At 32.7% G+C, this 17,980-nt stretch overlaps 2 protein-coding genes across 2 annotated transcripts; both read right to left on the bottom strand.

The window, feature by feature from the left end:
* Positions 1-738: 738 nt before the first annotated feature.
* On the bottom strand, positions 739-1,414 carry LOC114717982 (PLAT domain-containing protein 3). The gene is made up of 2 exons (XM_028903229.1): positions 1,321-1,414; positions 739-1,207 (listed from the first exon to the last, which is right to left on the bottom strand). The coding sequence occupies exons 1-2, from the start codon at positions 1,393-1,395 to the stop codon at positions 773-775; spliced, it is 510 nt and encodes a 169-aa protein (XP_028759062.1). The 5' UTR covers positions 1,396-1,414; the 3' UTR covers positions 739-772.
* A 10,269-nt stretch (positions 1,415-11,683) lies between these two features.
* On the bottom strand, positions 11,684-12,303 carry LOC114717997 (PLAT domain-containing protein 3-like). Its single transcript, XM_028903245.1, has 2 exons — positions 12,223-12,303; positions 11,684-12,118 (listed from the first exon to the last, which is right to left on the bottom strand). Exons 1-2 carry the CDS (start codon positions 12,301-12,303, stop codon positions 11,684-11,686), a joined length of 516 nt encoding a protein of 171 aa, XP_028759078.1.
* Between the last annotated feature and the right edge of the window lie 5,677 nt (positions 12,304-17,980).

The raw sequence follows: 17,980 nt of genomic DNA, 5'->3' as shown, positions 1-17,980 counted from the left end.
ATTTTTAAATTTTTTTTAGCTGGCAGATAATCCTAAAAAAACGTAATCTTTTCATACTTTCTATATTCCTATTTTCAGTCCCAGTCCCATTAGTCCCTGACTCTGTAAACCCTGAAGAGTTTTTAAAAAATAATTTTTGTATTTGAAAATCATTAGGTAAAAAATTGAAATCTAAAATATTAAAATTATATCTAAATGACGTAGATTTCGCCATAACGATAAGCACCAAAAGCAGTCATAGGCAGGGCTGTTTACTTCATCAGGACTGGTCCAACCCAGCCCCAAAAATTCCGGAATCAGACAGAAACAAACCTGAAATTCTTGCTTAAAAAAAAAAACCCATGACAGCATAAGGGTAAAAAAGCACTGGTTTTGGTAAATTCGAAAGACTCATGCACGCCCCCCTTTGTCGTCAAGGTGAAGGTGAAGGAAATGTGGTTGTTTGTTCTGTCGGGGTGGGAATCTGTATTTTAGAACAAAAACGTATAAAATTATAGCAAACATATATTATTACGCAACACACAACACAGTTGACAGTACACCAGCAAGAACCAGATACATATTGCTACCTCAGGGCCTATTCATTATTTATACATATATGACATAGAGGCCGTGAGAGGTAGGAATCGACAGAAGACACAACAAATGCATACCAGCGAAAGCCAGATACATATTACAACCTCATGGCCTACTTATACTCATAAATAAGCCCAGAGATGTAATGATTATTAATATTATTATTGGAACGAGACGCATAGCAAACATTAACTAATTACTCCCTCAGCACAGAAGAGAGAGAGGGCTTCATCGGATAGAAGCTGGAGCATGCGTCGACAGTGGCAGAGAGGGAATAGGGCCATTCGTCGTCAGCCAGCCACCGGTTCACCGGGAACGATACCTCCTTAGATACGTCGCCGCTGACGATGACTTCCACGTAATCCAAGTACCACCCGGACTTGTACCCTGAGTTGTTGGAGGTGACGGTGATGGCGCAAACATTGAGGCACCGGCCAGTGCCCTTGAAGACGTCCACGTTGCCCCTCTCGAAGTAGTCGTGGTTGGATCCCATGGCGCCCCAGTCTTCGAGGTTGGCGACGGTCAAGCTATTGCTGGAATGGGACATTAACTGGAGGCTAATGGTGGCGTCCGTTCCGGCACTAATCCTACCTCCTGTCTTAACTCTCACAACGTACTGGCACTTCTCCTCCTGCTCATCCATGCATGCATGCAAACGCACAAACACGTAAGCAAATAAGTACGGAGAAGGAAATTAAAAGCTTGAGACTAATAATGGACCAACGCAAGAGAGCAATTACTTACAGATGCAGCCATTACAGCGAAGCTGACGAGTGAGAGGAGAAAAACAACACGAGAAAATGCAACTTTGAGAGCCATAGTGTTTGTTTACTATTCAGTTTGTGACGCGCTGATCGATGCGGAAACAAACCTAGATGCATGCCTTTATATAGGGCAACATGCTCTAATGGTCCCAAAGGAATTGGGCCAAAGTCATGTACACGCGTCCGGTGAAGCAAGAAGGAGGAAGAAAACAGTACGACATATGGACAAAAGGGTTTGGTATGATTGCAATGACTCCTTTCTCTTAAGATTCGCGTATGACATCCGTTACTTAATATAAAAGCTAGTTAACTAATTTAGATAGATTAAGAAAGTTTTTTAAGTTATTTATTTATAATAAATAGGTGTTATCTTCCCTAAAATATTCTTACGAACCATATGTATTAGTTAGAACTACTATTCAATGGAACATTTAACATGTGCAACTATTATAATGACTACTTTGAAAAAAATAAATAAATATGAGAGATAAAGTAGTATATTTAGAATCGAATTGGAAGTTAAATTAGCTATTATATTAAAGAATAGAGATAGTATATTCTTTCTGCCATAGCTCTCGGCCTTTTTTTTCCTTCCTATTGCCTTTTGCGGAGACAACCTGACCTTTATAAAGGGAGACGCAACATATGCGCGGTGATAACTGAGTTTCACTCTTTAGATCCAATTCATTTTATTATGCCCTAAGCAAAATAAGATTTGGCAATAGTATGCGGACTATGATGATCTAACCAGTCGCCACACCCTTGCATGCATAGGCGAAGAATTGTCGCCACACCAACGGAGTTATCAACACGACATAAGATATTGTTTATATGCAACAAAATATCACCTTTGTACGTGTCAGTCTTTCCTCCCAATAGCCAAATGCGCGATTTCATCAATTGATGGGAATATATCAGTAATGGCTTCCTTGTTGACATTAAAGACAGGAGAAGTATTACATTATTTTAATAATAAGACCCCGATACAATTTTCAATTGCAAGTTGTGGATGAGTGATCATAAATTACGTTTGCAAATAAAAAGAATATTCGATCCGGTCTCTGGCTTCCAAGCGAAGCCGTTTGTTGTGCTATGACAACTTATAATCTTTTTTTAATACTTTTGGTCTCTTTAGTTTCTAAGTATGGATTAGCAGCAGTAAACAACTATGATTTTTTATAATAGATTTTTATAATTGACTTTAATTAAAAGTGAAGTTGATTAATTTTTATTTTTAGTTGAATACTTTTTCTTAGGAGTGACTTTGAGAATATTAATTATTTTTAGATTCGATTTATTAAAATCACAAATAGATATGTAATTATCAAAAAACAATGACAGTAGATAGGGGAAATATAATTTAATATGTTATTTGAATATAATTACTCCTCCGGTCTTAAATGTAAGACCCTTATACTAGTGTGTATAAGGGTTTTATATTTAGAACCCGAGGAGTATAATTTAACAATTATTATCAACAAGCGTATATAGGAGAAATTCTTGTCGCGGAAGCTTTATTAGGATTTTTCAATCACAAAAATAATTACTACTAGCTTGTATGTGCACAAATGACGATTGAGATTTCAAAAAGTTTAACCAAACAAGATAAATAAACTTCACAATTACTTGTTTGGATTGAAAAGAACTGCTTTATATTAACCAAATAAACACTAACCGCAAAATATTCGACGAAGTTATCTGTTATGACCGGCAAGTGGCCCCACCCGAAAGGGCCTAATGTTTTTTGGAGACATTTTTTGGGGGCTGGGCTAGAGATTATTTTTTTTTTACCGGGCTTGCTTTTAACTGGGCTTGAATGGGCGTAGCGGGCAACAATATGAATACTCCTAATTATTGCTAAACACAAAAAATTATCCTAAGTTTTACCGTTGGCGAGGTTTCTATATATTCCAGATTGCAGGGATATTGAGAGAATAATTAGATGAACAATCCAATGAATTATTCATTTATATTAGGATTAAGGTCTAATTTTAATCCTAATTTTATTGCTCAGGTGTAATTTTGTTTCTGTTCTTTTTAATGATGTAATTTTGACGCTGATCTTTTTTTTTTAATGTAATTTTGACCCCCTTTGGATGCTCAGGGTCAAAATTACATCCAAAGATCAAAGGCAAAATTGCACACAAAAAAAGATCAGAAACAAAATTACACCTGAAAAATAAGATCAGTAGAAAAATTATACCAGTAAAAGATTAGGAGCAACATTGTACAAAATTACATATGAGAAATAAGATCAAAGTCAAAATTGCACCTTATCCCTTTATATTATTTCACTTAAAAAGCATATTTTACATCCTAATTTTCACGTCAGTTATACGTGAGAGCAACTCAAGAATATTTTTAAGAATGATAATTTTTAATTTGTAAACAAAATTGATTGAAATGAGTTTTTATGCTGGATTTTTGAGAAGCTACAAATTTAATTTCTTTTTATGGCAGGGAAAGGGTGGCTTAAAGATAAAGTGGCAAACGTGATAACAAGGGTATGCATATAGTTCACAGACTTAGCCCTCAGTGTCACCAATGGCGGCTCACTTGACGACATCGAAGTTTTGTTGCCATTGTTTGGTTGCGAATCCTAGTCATTCTCTTAGTATCATATTCAATTTCTTATATTTTTATCATTGTCAAATAATATTATTTTTATTAGAAAAAATGGAAAAAATTATGAGAATATAATAGTTACTTAACTGCTTTTTTTTTTTTTACTCAACTTATGATTTTTAATGATCCTTTTGCAGTACATATTGAGTCATACATTACCCCTCTAGTGAAATTTTACCTTATTATTATATTTCTATTTTACTATACAAAAGAAGTAACTCTTAGCCACCCTTTTAACTTTTTCCAATTATCAACTCACTCCTGCAAGTTAATGGTTCACAACAACTTAATTTTTCTAATTTATTGGGTTAATGATTTTTATGGATTAAGGGTTTTGGAGTAACTTATAAGTAACTTTTTAATCGTGATTTAAAAATATAATATAAGTACTTGAGAGAAATTTTATCTCAATTTACATGAAAGGTGCATATAAGTGATTTTAAACCTAATGACAAACAAGATCTAAGTTGTTCTAAGGTGAAAAATATAAGGATTGACTAGTTCTTAGTTTAAAATTGCAATTATTCTACGGAAAACATTTTGACTCAATAAATCCGCTTGCTTTTGAAGTTCCCGATTGATATAAATGCGCCAATTCACGTAAGGGGGAATCACACGTTTCAAAGGATAAAATCATAGGGGGTGCACATTTAAAATAGGTTAATACTATTTCTGATTCTAATTATAAGACCTCGTTTGTAGTTTATAAATAAGGTCTTATTTTTTGTCCTTGAAATTCAAATTCATTTGATTTGATCTCTCAAATTCAAATTAAACCTGTAATTTTAGTCTTTAAAATTTAGTTTGTTTTAAAATGTTAAGATCTGGAGGTGAAATAGTGTTGAAATCTATTAAAAGTGTTGTAAACAGCATTAAATTGATTACGTGTACTCACCAAATGAAATTGAGGAGCCGACGAGAGTAGAGCCTGTGGATCATCAGTCATCACAGATATCTAATCCTGATTTGTCGTCTTCCACCACGTGTTCCGCACTTCCACTTGGAGCTTTCTTTTTTTTGAATGTTCTCTAAAAACGGATATGCTATGGGTAGTTTTATCAAAAAAAGAAAAAAACGCTATGCGTGGTCATCAGAGTCAGGGCTGTTTGTCTTAGGATGGGTTTAGGAATGAGACAAAAGCAAACCAGGACAGACGCGTATGTTTATTAAAAAAGTTAGATTAATTAATTAATTATAAAAAATATGACATATTTTTTTAAAATATTATAATCATTTTTTTTAATATCCTTCCATCTCTTACTTGATTATGGCTGTGGGAATATCCATAAAGGTAACTTTTTTAAAAAATTAATAAATATAATAAATAGATTTTTTATTTAAGATCAAAATTAATTCAACAATTAGGTGTTATATTAAATACCAGAGAAGTATTATTATTTGCTTATCATAGTGCCGGAAAAAGCACTTGACATTTATGGCCATTATATTTTTTCAACATACATCTAGAACAATGTATACTTAATGATAGATATGCCTCACTATATTTAAATTCCATGCAAGGCATATATACGTGTTACATGATGGAAACAAGGAAGAGGACATGGATCATAAAGCAGGAAATGGTGGGTAGGGCATGGCGGAGGAAGGCGACTGCAAGTATTACGACAGGGACAACCTGATGGCCACAAAGGCTTGATTCTTAGCTTCGTCCTCATTTTTATTCACTGCACCATCCCCACCTTCATAGGGTTCAGGTCTGGCAAAGCTAAGCTCAAGAGTTTTGCATAACCAAACTTCCTTTTTCTCAGAATATCCTGTCACCACTCCATCATGGTTTAAGGATCCATGCCTCTCGCCAGTAAGTCTTTAAATTACAATTAATTACCTCATCATCTATTCAACATCATGGGAAGTTCACGTCTTCTTCCATGTTTTCCTTTTTATTTATATTATATTGCCTACAAAATTTAAACGATACGAGCAGATCTTGATAATTAAATCCAGAGAAAAAATTAAAATAAATTAAATATGTATTAAATTTTTATAGATTTAGCTCAATAATTAATTATGAACTTGCACTTAACGAAAAATATCAATAGAATATGTTGTATGAATGTTTTGTGATATTGGACTAAAGTATAGATTTAAAAAAAAAAAAAAAAGAAGGGTCTGTGAAATTTCAAATTTCGTCAAAACTAAACAATATAGGTAATGAACCCAAAATTCCTTTAAGTACAAGCTCTAAAACTACCCAAATGTATATTTTCCTTCATTTGAAAAACGAAAAATGGGATTCAAATCGACAAAAAAAAAAAAATTCAACGAGTTCTCTCGTTTTTCTTAAAATATAACTTATTCTGGGGAAACTTTTGTAGTTTATTAATGACTTTTAATTATACATATTTTTGTTAAACATAAAAATATTTACCAATAACTTTATTTTTTTTCCATTAGAAATCAGACAGTTCTATCAAAGAACAATGGAGTATTGGAAACTATTTGATTAAAAAAATTATAATATCTTGCGAAAATAAAATCAAATGACAGTATGTTTACACATATACACCCATTTATACAATTTGGTCAATTTTCTTATATCATATTAAGTCAAATTCTTTAATCATGTCTTAGCACCTAATTTTTTTAATGATAAAAATATTAACATGGATAAAATTTCACAGCTTTAATAATAAAAATTACATATGACAATGACAATATTTTATTGACATTGAACCTATTAACATTTTGGATAGAAAGGATCTTTAATGCCAATTAGTTAAGCGGGACCAAAAATGCCAATTAGTTAAAAACACTTGTTTTTATACGGGGTCATAAACTGGTCTGAAAAGTACTGGACCGATTCAAAGAATCCAAATATTCAATCCCCTAGAGTTCATTAAATAAATTACTAAGCACTGCCCCACCTAGCACCTACTAGCCCATGGATCAACATGCTTGGGCCCTATTCTTAATTGAGAGAATTACAATGAGGTCCCAAACAAGAGAAATAATTAAAAAACAAGTCTCACAAATTGTCATTCTCATTGTAAGACTTGTCATTATAGACTGTTGAGGTTGTTATTATGACTTTTTGATAATTATTTCTCTTCTGTGGGACTTGATTGTAATTTTTCCTTCTTAATTTCTCTCGGGAAACTTTGGTTGGCTTATCCTATTAGTTTAGTGCTTATCATGTTATCTTCTTAAGTGTATATGATGTTTTTAGAGCAATTATAGATTTAGGACCTGTTTAAAATGCGTTACAAGTAACTTTTCAATCATGATTTATAGAATGCGAGATAAGTATATGAAAAAAATTTTATCTTTACTTATATAAAATGTGCTTATAAGTGATTTCAATCATAATATCAAACAAGGCTTTAACTTTCTTGTGTTCCTCCCATTATTAGTTTCCCATGTTTATGTAGCATTTTTATGATCAACCTGAAAAGGATGATGTAAATTGGCATTTTCATACTCGCACTAGAATTGGGCTCCTATTAAAAAAAAAAGAAATTAAGGAACCGACGAGAGTAGAGCCTGTGGATCATCAGTCATCACAGATATATAATCCTTATTTGTCGTCTTCCACCACGTGTTCCGCACTTCCACTTGGAGCTTTCTTTTTTTTTTGTTGCGCACCCAGTTAACCGGAGCTTTATTCCGACTACATCTGGATCTGACCCGCATCGCGCACCTGGCTGTGGTGGGTGAGTCTCCCAACGGGGATTTCTGCATACGCTGAGGCTCGAACTCGAGACCTCGCTTAAGCGGTTCCAAGCCGCTTACCACTTAGACCAATCCTTATTGGTAGCTTTCTTTTTTTTGAATGTTCTCTGAAAACGGATATGCTATGGTTAGTTTTATCAAAAAAAAAAAAAAACGCTATGCGTGGTCATCAGAGGCATGGCTGTTTGTCTCAGGATGGGTCCAACCCGGCCCCAAAAACCCGGAAGGAGACAAAAGCAAACCAGGACAGACGCGTATTTTTATTAAAAAAGTTAGATTAATTAATTAATTATAAAAAATATGATTTTTTTTAAAAATATTATAATCTTTTTTTTTAATATCCTTCCATCTCCTACTTGATTATGGCTGTGGGAGTATCCATAAAAGTAACTTTTTTAAAAAAATTAATAAATATAATAAATAGATCTTTTATTTAAGACAAAAATTAATTCAATAATTAGGTCTTATATTAAAAACCGGAGGAGTATTATTATTTGCTTATCATAGTGCCGAAAAAAGCACTTGACATTTATGGCCATTATATTTTTTCAACATACATCTAGAACAATGTATGCTTAATGTTATATGTACCTCACTATATTTAAATTCCATGCAAGGCATATATACGTGTCACATGATGGAAACAAGAAAGAGGACATGGATCATAAAGCAGGAAATGGTGGGTGGGGCACGGCGGAGGAAGACGACTGCAACTATTACGACAGGGACAACCTGACGGGCACAAAGGCTTGATTCTCCGAGAATAATATCCAAAATGCGATACGATTTGTACGATGGGAATGAAAGCCTAAAAAAATAAATAAGAAGCATGATACATGAAAAACAAAAAAGAATAATATCCGTCAAGAGGTGACACTAGACCAAGGGAGTTATAAGACCTCTTTTGTAGTCAAAATTAAACCTAGAAAAATATTATCCATCAAGCCAAAAAAAAAAAAAAGAGATACTGCTGCTCTAGCTCTTAAGCTAAGTACTTCTGTTCAATTTCTGCTATATATATTCTTCCTTGCTTTGGGGAGTTACCTTCAAAATTTCAAGATTCAGAACGATAATGTTTTTGGTCTGCTCATTATGATTTTACCAAGTTCATGGACACAAGCATGATACATGCTTCAAACCTACGTGTGTGATGGTTTATCAAGAAAAAGAAGAAAAATATATTTTTATGATAATATGATAGGTAATTAATTATCGTGTTCTATTATTTTAAAAGAATTATGTTTAATTTTATGAACTTTTCGAAGCATTATCATCATAATTTAACTACAGTTTAATTGATGAGAAATATGAGAAATTTCGAAAGACATGCTCGCCCTCTTGTTGTCTACGGGGTGAAGGCGAAGGAATGTGGTTATGTTTGTTTCTTTCTTATTATTTTTCAATTTTTGCAATTTCCTTAAACAAAACAAAACTAATAACATGAAAATGGAGAAAGAAAGAGTCTATAGATGAGGCTCTGAGACGGAGATATAAAATTATAGCAAATTATAGATTAAGTAACACGCATGATAGTACGCCAACAAAAGCGAGACCTCATGGCCTATATTTATTGTTTATATATTACATAAATAAGCCGAGACAGGTAACAGTTATTAATATTGAGACGATCGAGACACATGACTTAATACACAAACACAGCAGCAAATTAATTAAAAGCCAGATACGTAGAAGTATTACTTTCCTTCATTTGGAAAACAAAATAATGGGATTCATCCACACACCAAAAAAAAAAACAAAGAAATCAACGAATTCTCTCTTTTTTATTAAAAGATAACTTATCCTAGGCAAACTTTTGTAGTTTATTAATTTTTTTAATGATATATATTTTTGTTAAACATAAAAATATTTACCAATGACTTTATTTTGTAGGGCAGAAAGGATCTTTATTACTAATTAGTTAAGTTGGCTACAAAAAATGACGCTTATGTTGGTGATTAAGCAGCTGCAGTGCCGCACTAATAATAAAATATGAAAAATAAGGCGTATGTTAATTTTCATGCAAAATGCAAGCTCAGGACCTAATTAGTTGTGTGATCTAGTCCTTTAAAATAATAATTATCATTTTGTGACATTTCTGAAGTATTATCAACATTGTTGATACATGATACAATAATCTAAATATAGTGGTAGTTTGAGAAAATAATAATAAATATGAATAAAGAAGGAATTGATATTGTTCCAAATGGGACTTCATGCATGAATGGAGCAGGAGGACAAGTGCCGTTGCCTTACCAAAGTTCAGACAAGCTGGGACGAAGATTATATTCAAGAACGGATTCCGTCATCAAATTGCAGATATTCGACTCCGTCAACAAGAAGCAACGGCAACGTTTGCCTCAAATCTTGCTCCGTCTTCGTCTCCATCGACGGCCAAGGACGCAAGCCACAGTGGCAATTGGAATTCATGCAAATCACCGTCACCGAACTTAAAATAAATGCCAAGGAAGGCTTCCCGGTGAACAATTGGCTAGGTTTAGCGTTTCCGGCCAGAGTGAACTTATGGCTGTGGTCTCCATCGGCGGGCAAGGGAGCAGGCCAGAGTGGCACTTGGAATTCATGGAAATCATCGTCACCGGACCTAAAATAAAGACCAAGGAAGGCTTGCCGGTGAACAATTGGCTAGGTTTAGGGTTTCCGGCCACGGTGAACTTATGGCTATCGTTTGCATAATTTCTTGAGCTTCTTGCTTAATCATAAGAAAAATCTTAATAATATGAATATCATCTCTTCAGTTCAGTAATGATGTCCCCTTAATTTCATTCTATTGTAGTCTTGTTTGTTTCAGCAGAAATTATGATCCTTTCCTGTCAGTTATTTCCATCACATATATATAATAGTTCAACGAGTTCCCACATTCTTTTCTTAAAAAATTAAACAACTCAATTTGGACAAAATTTTGCAGTTAATTAATAAATTTCAACAATTTACTTATTAAACATAAAAATATGGGTAAAAGTGGATTAAGCACCCTAATCTTTTTAGTGGTACAATTTTACTATGATCTTTAGATTTGATGCAATCTCACCCAATTTTTCAGTCTTTTTTGTTGATATAATTATAATTATAATTTGATTAATTTGTGTGAACATGGTTAATAATTTGATAAAAGCAACCAAAATTGTTAATTTTAACTATTAACATGAGTAAAAGGAAAAGTGTGATTTTAAATAAATATAAAAAATTACAAGTAAAATTGTTAGTTCCACTAACAGCTTAAAGTGATGTGTACACATCAGAAATAAGATTGGGTCGAGGAGATTGGTGCGGCTGCATGTGTCATTGCAGCAGAGGCTGCCAGCTGCATTCATGTAGTAAACAGGTGGATCCCGTTAACGATGATGGAGTTTATGATGTACGATGGTGGAGGGTACATGTGGAAAGATCAATTCTTCAGCAAGAGAGTGGACCTTGAAAAGGTTTATGCCTCTTCGATTAGGAAGTCCAGATAAATGAAAAGGTTCATGGTAGGAGAGAGAAGGAGAAGACGTACTAAAGGTTATCTTAGTATTTTTAAACGGAATTTCAACGGAAGGACCAATGGATTTAATGATAGAAAGTTAAAGTATCTCCCAAAAAAAAAAACCTTAGGACCTTATTCAAAACTGGGTATAAGGATTCTCAAGTTAATTTTTTCTTTAAAAAAAACGTTGTCCTTTTATGCTTTTTATTCTTCAAGTTTTTAGTTTCCTTAAACAAAACAAACTAATAATAATGAAACTTGAAAAAGAAAGAGTTTATCTGAGACACCAGGGCCAAGGCATAACATTATAGTAAACGTATATTATTACGCAACACCCAACGTAACACAGCTCACCATCAAAAGCCAGATACATACTGCGACCTCAGGGCCTATTTATTATTTGTAAATTACAAATAACCCGAGAGAGAGGTCGCAATTATTAATATTAAGACGAGACACATATGACAGACAAACATTACATAACACCCAACAACGTAACGTAACGTAACACACCAGCAAAAGCCAGATATCTGTTACCGTTACTCCCTCACACAGAAAACAGAGTGGACTTCAAAGGATAAAAGCTGCAGCTGCAGCATAAGTTGACGGTGGCAGAGAGCGTACAGGGCGGTTCGTCTTCAGCCAGCCACCGGTTCACCGGGAACGGTATGTTCTTAGATATGTCGCCACTGACGGTGACGTTTACGTATTCCAAGTACCACCCCGGCTTGATCCCTGCGCCGTTGGAGGTGACGGTGATGGCGCAAACATTGAGGCAATTGCTAGCGCCCTTGAAGAAGTCAAGGTTGCCCCTCTCGAAGTAGTTGTGACCGGGTTCCATTGCGCCCCAATCTTCGAGGTTGGCGATGGTAAAACTATCGCCGGAAGAGGACTTTAACTTGAGGCTAATGGTGGAGTCCGTTCCTGCATTATTGACATCTCCTGTCTTAACGCTCACATTGTACTGGCAGCACTTTTCATCCTGCATGCATGCACATGAACAAAAGCACACAAAAAACTAAGTAGAAGGAAAAGCTTACAATAATAATAATGGATCTGCATAAGAGAAAGAGAGCGATTACTTACAGTTGTGGCCATTGCAGCAGCGAAGCCTATGAGTGAGACTAGAAATACAACGCAAGACAGTTCAGTAATTCTGAGAGCCATTTGTTTCATTAGTTTTGTGTGGCGCTAGTTATTTTACTGATCGAGGATGCTGAAACAACCTGCGGGCATGCCTTTATATAGGACCGCATGTATGATCACACGGGAACCGGGCCCAAAAGGAGGCCTCTGCGTAAGGGCCCATGTCAAGTACACGCGTCTGGTAAAGCAACGAGGAGCCCGAGGGTGAGGGAGAAAGCGTGCAAGGTGTGCGAATAGGAGGAAAATGCTGCCATGTACCATCGTAAGCAGCGGGCAAATCAAATCAGCATCAATTTTTTATGTATACCTGCGCGAAAATGAATTAGTGACAATCATACCTACGCACGTGGACCATGTCCTTTTCACCCAAAAAAAAAAAAGTGGACCATGTCCTTTGTAATAATTTTGTCATTATATGTAGACAGACGATATGACATGACTTGAAGTATAATTAGGGTTTAATGAAGCATCTAGGATTATACATTAGGGATTTTGAATATATTCATTCATCAGAATAAGGATTTATTTAATTATTCATTTTTTGATATTTGTATTATCTCAATAAAATAGAATATCTTAGAATTATCTTTGTTTTTTTTTAATCTATAAGACTTAGTATTTGATTTAGATTTGAATTTGAATTTAAAATATTATTTAGAATAAAATACTCTGACTACCCTTCTAGTTTACATCAATTACAAAGACTTTCCTTCTATTTTAAAACTATACAATTTGGTCCAATTAGTTAACGCCTTTAGAAATATTCTAAAAAGATTCTAAAAATATTATTTTTAACTGAAATTTATATTAAAATAAATTTTACTTTTTTTTAGCTTACCATTTTACCCCTTATTCTAATAAATTCCTAAATTATATTTTTACAATTACATGAATTTCATTCGCAAACATAAAAGACTTGATTAAAAATTCAACTGATATTTTCAATAAATATATATATACTTTGACTAAACATGTTTATAAATTTTTGTAACAAAGATGCGTTTAAAAATTTTAAATTATAAATTTAAATAATTTATGAAATCTTTCAAACTTATATTATTTAAACTTTATGATAAATAAAAACTATATTTGAAATATGTTTTTAATTTAAAAGAAATCAAAGTAAATAATTTCCAATGAATGTGATAAAATATTGAAATTATAAAATTTTTTGATTTAGACCAAAATTAATAAATTTTATAACATATTAAAAATTTTAAAAAATATACGTATTAGAATTATTTTTTATTTTATAAATTTTTTTGAAAAATATAAATGTCTAAATAATTATTAAGTTAAAAAGGGGTATTTTGATTTAAAAAAAATTAAAGTCAAACTTAAAGGTTAATTGACGGTTTGGGTGGATGGAAATTAAATATTAAATATAAGAGGGATATTTGTGTAACATACATTTTAATTATAAAGGATGTTTATATGTGTTTTCAAAATAGACAGGAGGTTTCTACAATTGAGATAAAATAGAAGTGTGGTTATCGTATTTTATTCTGTTATTTATTATTTCTTAATATCTATAAATAAAGCTAGTGTTTTTGGTACTACCTTCAGTCTAAATTATAAGACCTCGTTTGTAGTTTACAAACGAGGTCTCATGTGATTTGATTGAATAAAAGAACTCCTGCATCCCTCCCTCTCTTCCGCACCTTCCCATTTCACATCAATGAGTATCAAGCCTGGTTCCCACTTCACTCCGTATGCCGGTAAGCCTTTTTGAGATGGCCAAACATACGGTAACTCTAAAAAGCTATATGGCCGCCAATTAAACGCGCCCTAAACTCGGAAACCTTTATACAATGTTACTTAGTTATAAACATGGGTTACAGAGTGTGTCTGTAGGGGGTGTCACTAAAATATGACAACCATCCTCGATATGCGTAGCAATAACAAAGTGAAGAAATCTCCCGATGATATACAGATAAAGAGTGCAGGTATGAGTTCATCAACTGTCAACAATAAGAGTATGTCGTTTACCAACAATACAGATATATGCTGGTTCTGGTCATGACGGATACGGTGCTTGACACTTAAAAGGATGGGTATTGTGAGCAAAATGAAGATTTTGATCATTATCGGTACGCTAAGAAACGTCAACGTTTTGTAATAAATTTGATTGAAATGAGCTTTCACGTAGGTTCCGTCGGGAATCAAAGACGAAATTTCTAACAAAAATTAAAGAATTTGTTTTTCTTAAAAAAAACGAATTTCCATGTCGGATTTAACTTTGAAATAAAAATAAAAAAATACAAAATACAAAAGAAAAAGCAACCTCAAAGTTCATTCGATGGGTGGACCCCAAATTTGTCAAGACCTCAAATTTTTACCTACCACCAATAGTTATAAGCATTGGATCTTGCTATTGTGATTTGGGTAATTGACAGTGTAACCAATAGTTATAAGCATTGGATCCTGCTATTGTGATTTGGGCAATTGACAGTGTGGGGACACGTTATTCTTAACTTGTTCAATATTAGCGTTGAATTATTCTCAATTCAATTATGACTTAATTTGTTAATTAGTGGGTTAATCAAGTTTAGCCAAGACTTTTTTTTTATTCCCTTTTTTATTCGTATATTGAAAAGCTGACCATTGAAATTTAGCTCCCACTTAGAACAAGTGGCGCATAAAATGCATTATAATATATAATCGGTTTCATCATCATCCAAAACATGCAGACGGCGTTTGGGGAAAAAAACCATAATCAATTAAAAAATGACTTTTTTATAATGTATTAGACAAAATTCTTTTGACATAATTATTTCTATAGTACGAAATCCTTGTCTATCAATTTTTTAAACTGAGAACAAGGACGAACATCATTGACCGTTATAAAGACTGGGAATATTGAGAGGTGGCAAGTGATAATTAAATTAGTTGTATTTCTATAAATTAAGAAAATTAGGTAATAAATTATGTAAAATTACACAATGTTTTCGGGGGGGGGGGGAATTAAAGGTGTACAATACTAAGATATTTCATAAACAAATACATTTTAAATCAGGTTCTTGGATTCTTTTTCCTTTTTCTTTTCTGCTGTTAAATCTCTTAGTCTTTGCTATTAGAAGTGTCAAAATTTACCGTAATAAATAATAATGAGTTTAAGCGTTGGTCTCCTTCTTTTTCCTCCCATCTAGCTGTCTCAAACAAGCTCTCATTTTAAGGCATATTTAAAATGGTTTATTATAAGTAATTTTTTAATCGTGATTTACTAGATACAAATAAATATGTGAGAAAATTTTATATAAAACGTGTTTATAGCGTTTAATCGTGATTTCAAATGGGGTTTTAGTGATAGAAAAAGAGAGCAAGAATGAGGGGGAGAATAAGGAACTGTAGAGATTGGTGACAGCGCAGTGCTAGATGAAGAACCGAATCCGGATGTCTGGATCAAAAGAAACCAAATAAAAAATATAAAATTAATTATCTGCCTCCGAGAATTGAAACTTTTGCATTTGTCTTCACACAAAATGTGCTCACTTGTCATTGTTTTTTTTGGGGGTAATTTTATTCCTTTCTTAAAATCTCAATGTAATTTTCCTTAAAACAAATCTACTTTTATTATGAAATCTTGTAATACCCGATGATGTCAAAACGGGTTGGGTTAAGCAATTAAATGGCTATTCAATTGATACTTAATAGTACGAAACTAATAGTAGAGGGTCACTATAAATGCTATTAGGAAAAAATGCAAAGGGAGTTTCACAAACAAATTATTCATGGAATTTCTTAACGTCTGCTTTATGTAATATACGTTATCTTGAAACTAACACTTAACCTCTTTGTTTTGTATCTTTGTGAATTTAATTATTTTAATGACACAATAATTGTGGCTACACCTTTCACATTTCTTTGGAACTAAACATTGATGTTTCATTAGGGAGAATAATATTATAGGTAGTTTTACTAAAAAAATTTATGTGAAATCAGTATTTAGTAAAATCGTCAACACTTTAGATGCTTAAATCTTATACTTTATTGTCCAAATCACATATAAGAAAATCATATTTTCAAAAACTAATAACAAAAGATGAATTTTCTTTACAATAGAAGAGGAAGAATATAATAAAATATTTTTCAGTAGTATCAACCATTTTAATATGTGTCATCCTTTGCATCGCACAGGGAAGAAGCTTCTAGTTAGGGTTGATATGTCCGCTTAATTGGCAGAAATTTTCTTCAAAAATGTCATTAGAATTCTTCTTAAAAATTTTCAATATAATATATATTAAACATAATGCCTATACAGTAAACATCATTGTATTAAAATGAGGTTCGCGGAGTATCATTATCATCTTTCATTAGTGAATTCAAATGTCATAATTGAATTCAGTAAATTTAATCGCGTGTCGCTTTCCAGACATACAATACGACGCATCAATTAATCTGCATGGATTTAATTTGCATTTTTTAATAATCTTAAAACATTCACACATAAAAATATTTTTAACATGTCTAAACATATGATTAAAAACAAAAAGGAAGCTCTCCTCTCAAGTGCACACATATCACATATGACCACGAAATAATTAAACATGCCTAAGCTAACAAATTTAGGCTCATCGCAACCACAATTCGATTATTTGTAGGGAATCCAACAGACATGGTTCCGTTACTGCAACAATAAATCTAGAAATGAGGTGCAGCAATCATAAAATATAATAGGTAAAATTACAATCAAGCTCATTATACTTTCATAGAAAAAAAGAGCAATAAAATTTGAGAACAATAGAAATGGTTTCTATTATATCTTCCAAAAACCGGTTAATTACCATATTGTAGTCAAATAATAAGCGAACCAATAAGAACATAATGAATCAAGTATTGAATTGAAGCAAAATGTCAAAACATAGTTTGTTTTCCTAAATGTCATCACTTTGCATTGTTGACGGAATATATATTTTTCATGTGCAATGTTGGATTTGTATAATAATGGGAAAAAACAATTTTGATGGAATTTAGCTCCCTGATAACATCACTTGCACGCATTCTTTCATGAGTGAAGCATGAGGGTCCAATTCAAACAGACCAATCTATAACCTGATTCAAAATTGATGTGAAGTATAAGGACTTGAAGATTAGTTTTCCCTAGAAAAAAAATTTGTTTTTGCAAAGCGAGCGTCATTTAAGCTGCAGCGAATGCTCTTCCACTTTGTTTTTATTCTTTCTCTTTTTTATAAGTCATGTTGGGCTTGATTTGGGAGATTTTGTGGACTCTTAAGATCTTTTACTTCTCTTGTTCTTAAAGTAAAACCTATTTAACTAATTTGATTGGATTAAAGAAGTTAGATAAAGTAATTAATTGTAAGAAATATGATTTTTTTTTTAAAAAAAATCCTGTAATGATCTTTTTTAGTACCCTAGTTACCTCCCTTCTCCTACTTAATTATAGTTAAAGAAATATTAATAGTGATAATTTAAAAAAAAACTGATCAATATGGAATCTATGTCTTATGTTTAAGACCAAAATCAACTCAACACTTAGATCCCACATTAAAAACTGGAAGAGTATATCATTTTTGGGCTTTGTTATAATGGTAGTTTGATGATAAATTTTCATGAAACTCACCCAAGCGTTTATTATGTTTCATAATAACTTTCTTGAATCTCTCCCATTAATTATCTCTTAGCACATAAATATTTTTGTGACCTTTTTGAAGTATTTTTAACATAATTCATACATCAT

The sequence above is a fragment of the Neltuma alba genome, unplaced genomic scaffold (genome assembly GCF_004799145.2).
Source record: "Neltuma alba isolate B1F8T4 unplaced genomic scaffold, ASM479914v2 tig00011785_pilon, whole genome shotgun sequence".
NCBI lineage: Eukaryota > Viridiplantae > Streptophyta > Magnoliopsida > Fabales > Fabaceae > Neltuma > Neltuma alba.
The sequence above is the reverse complement of the archived record's forward strand: the minus strand, read 5'-3'. Positions and strand labels throughout refer to the sequence as shown.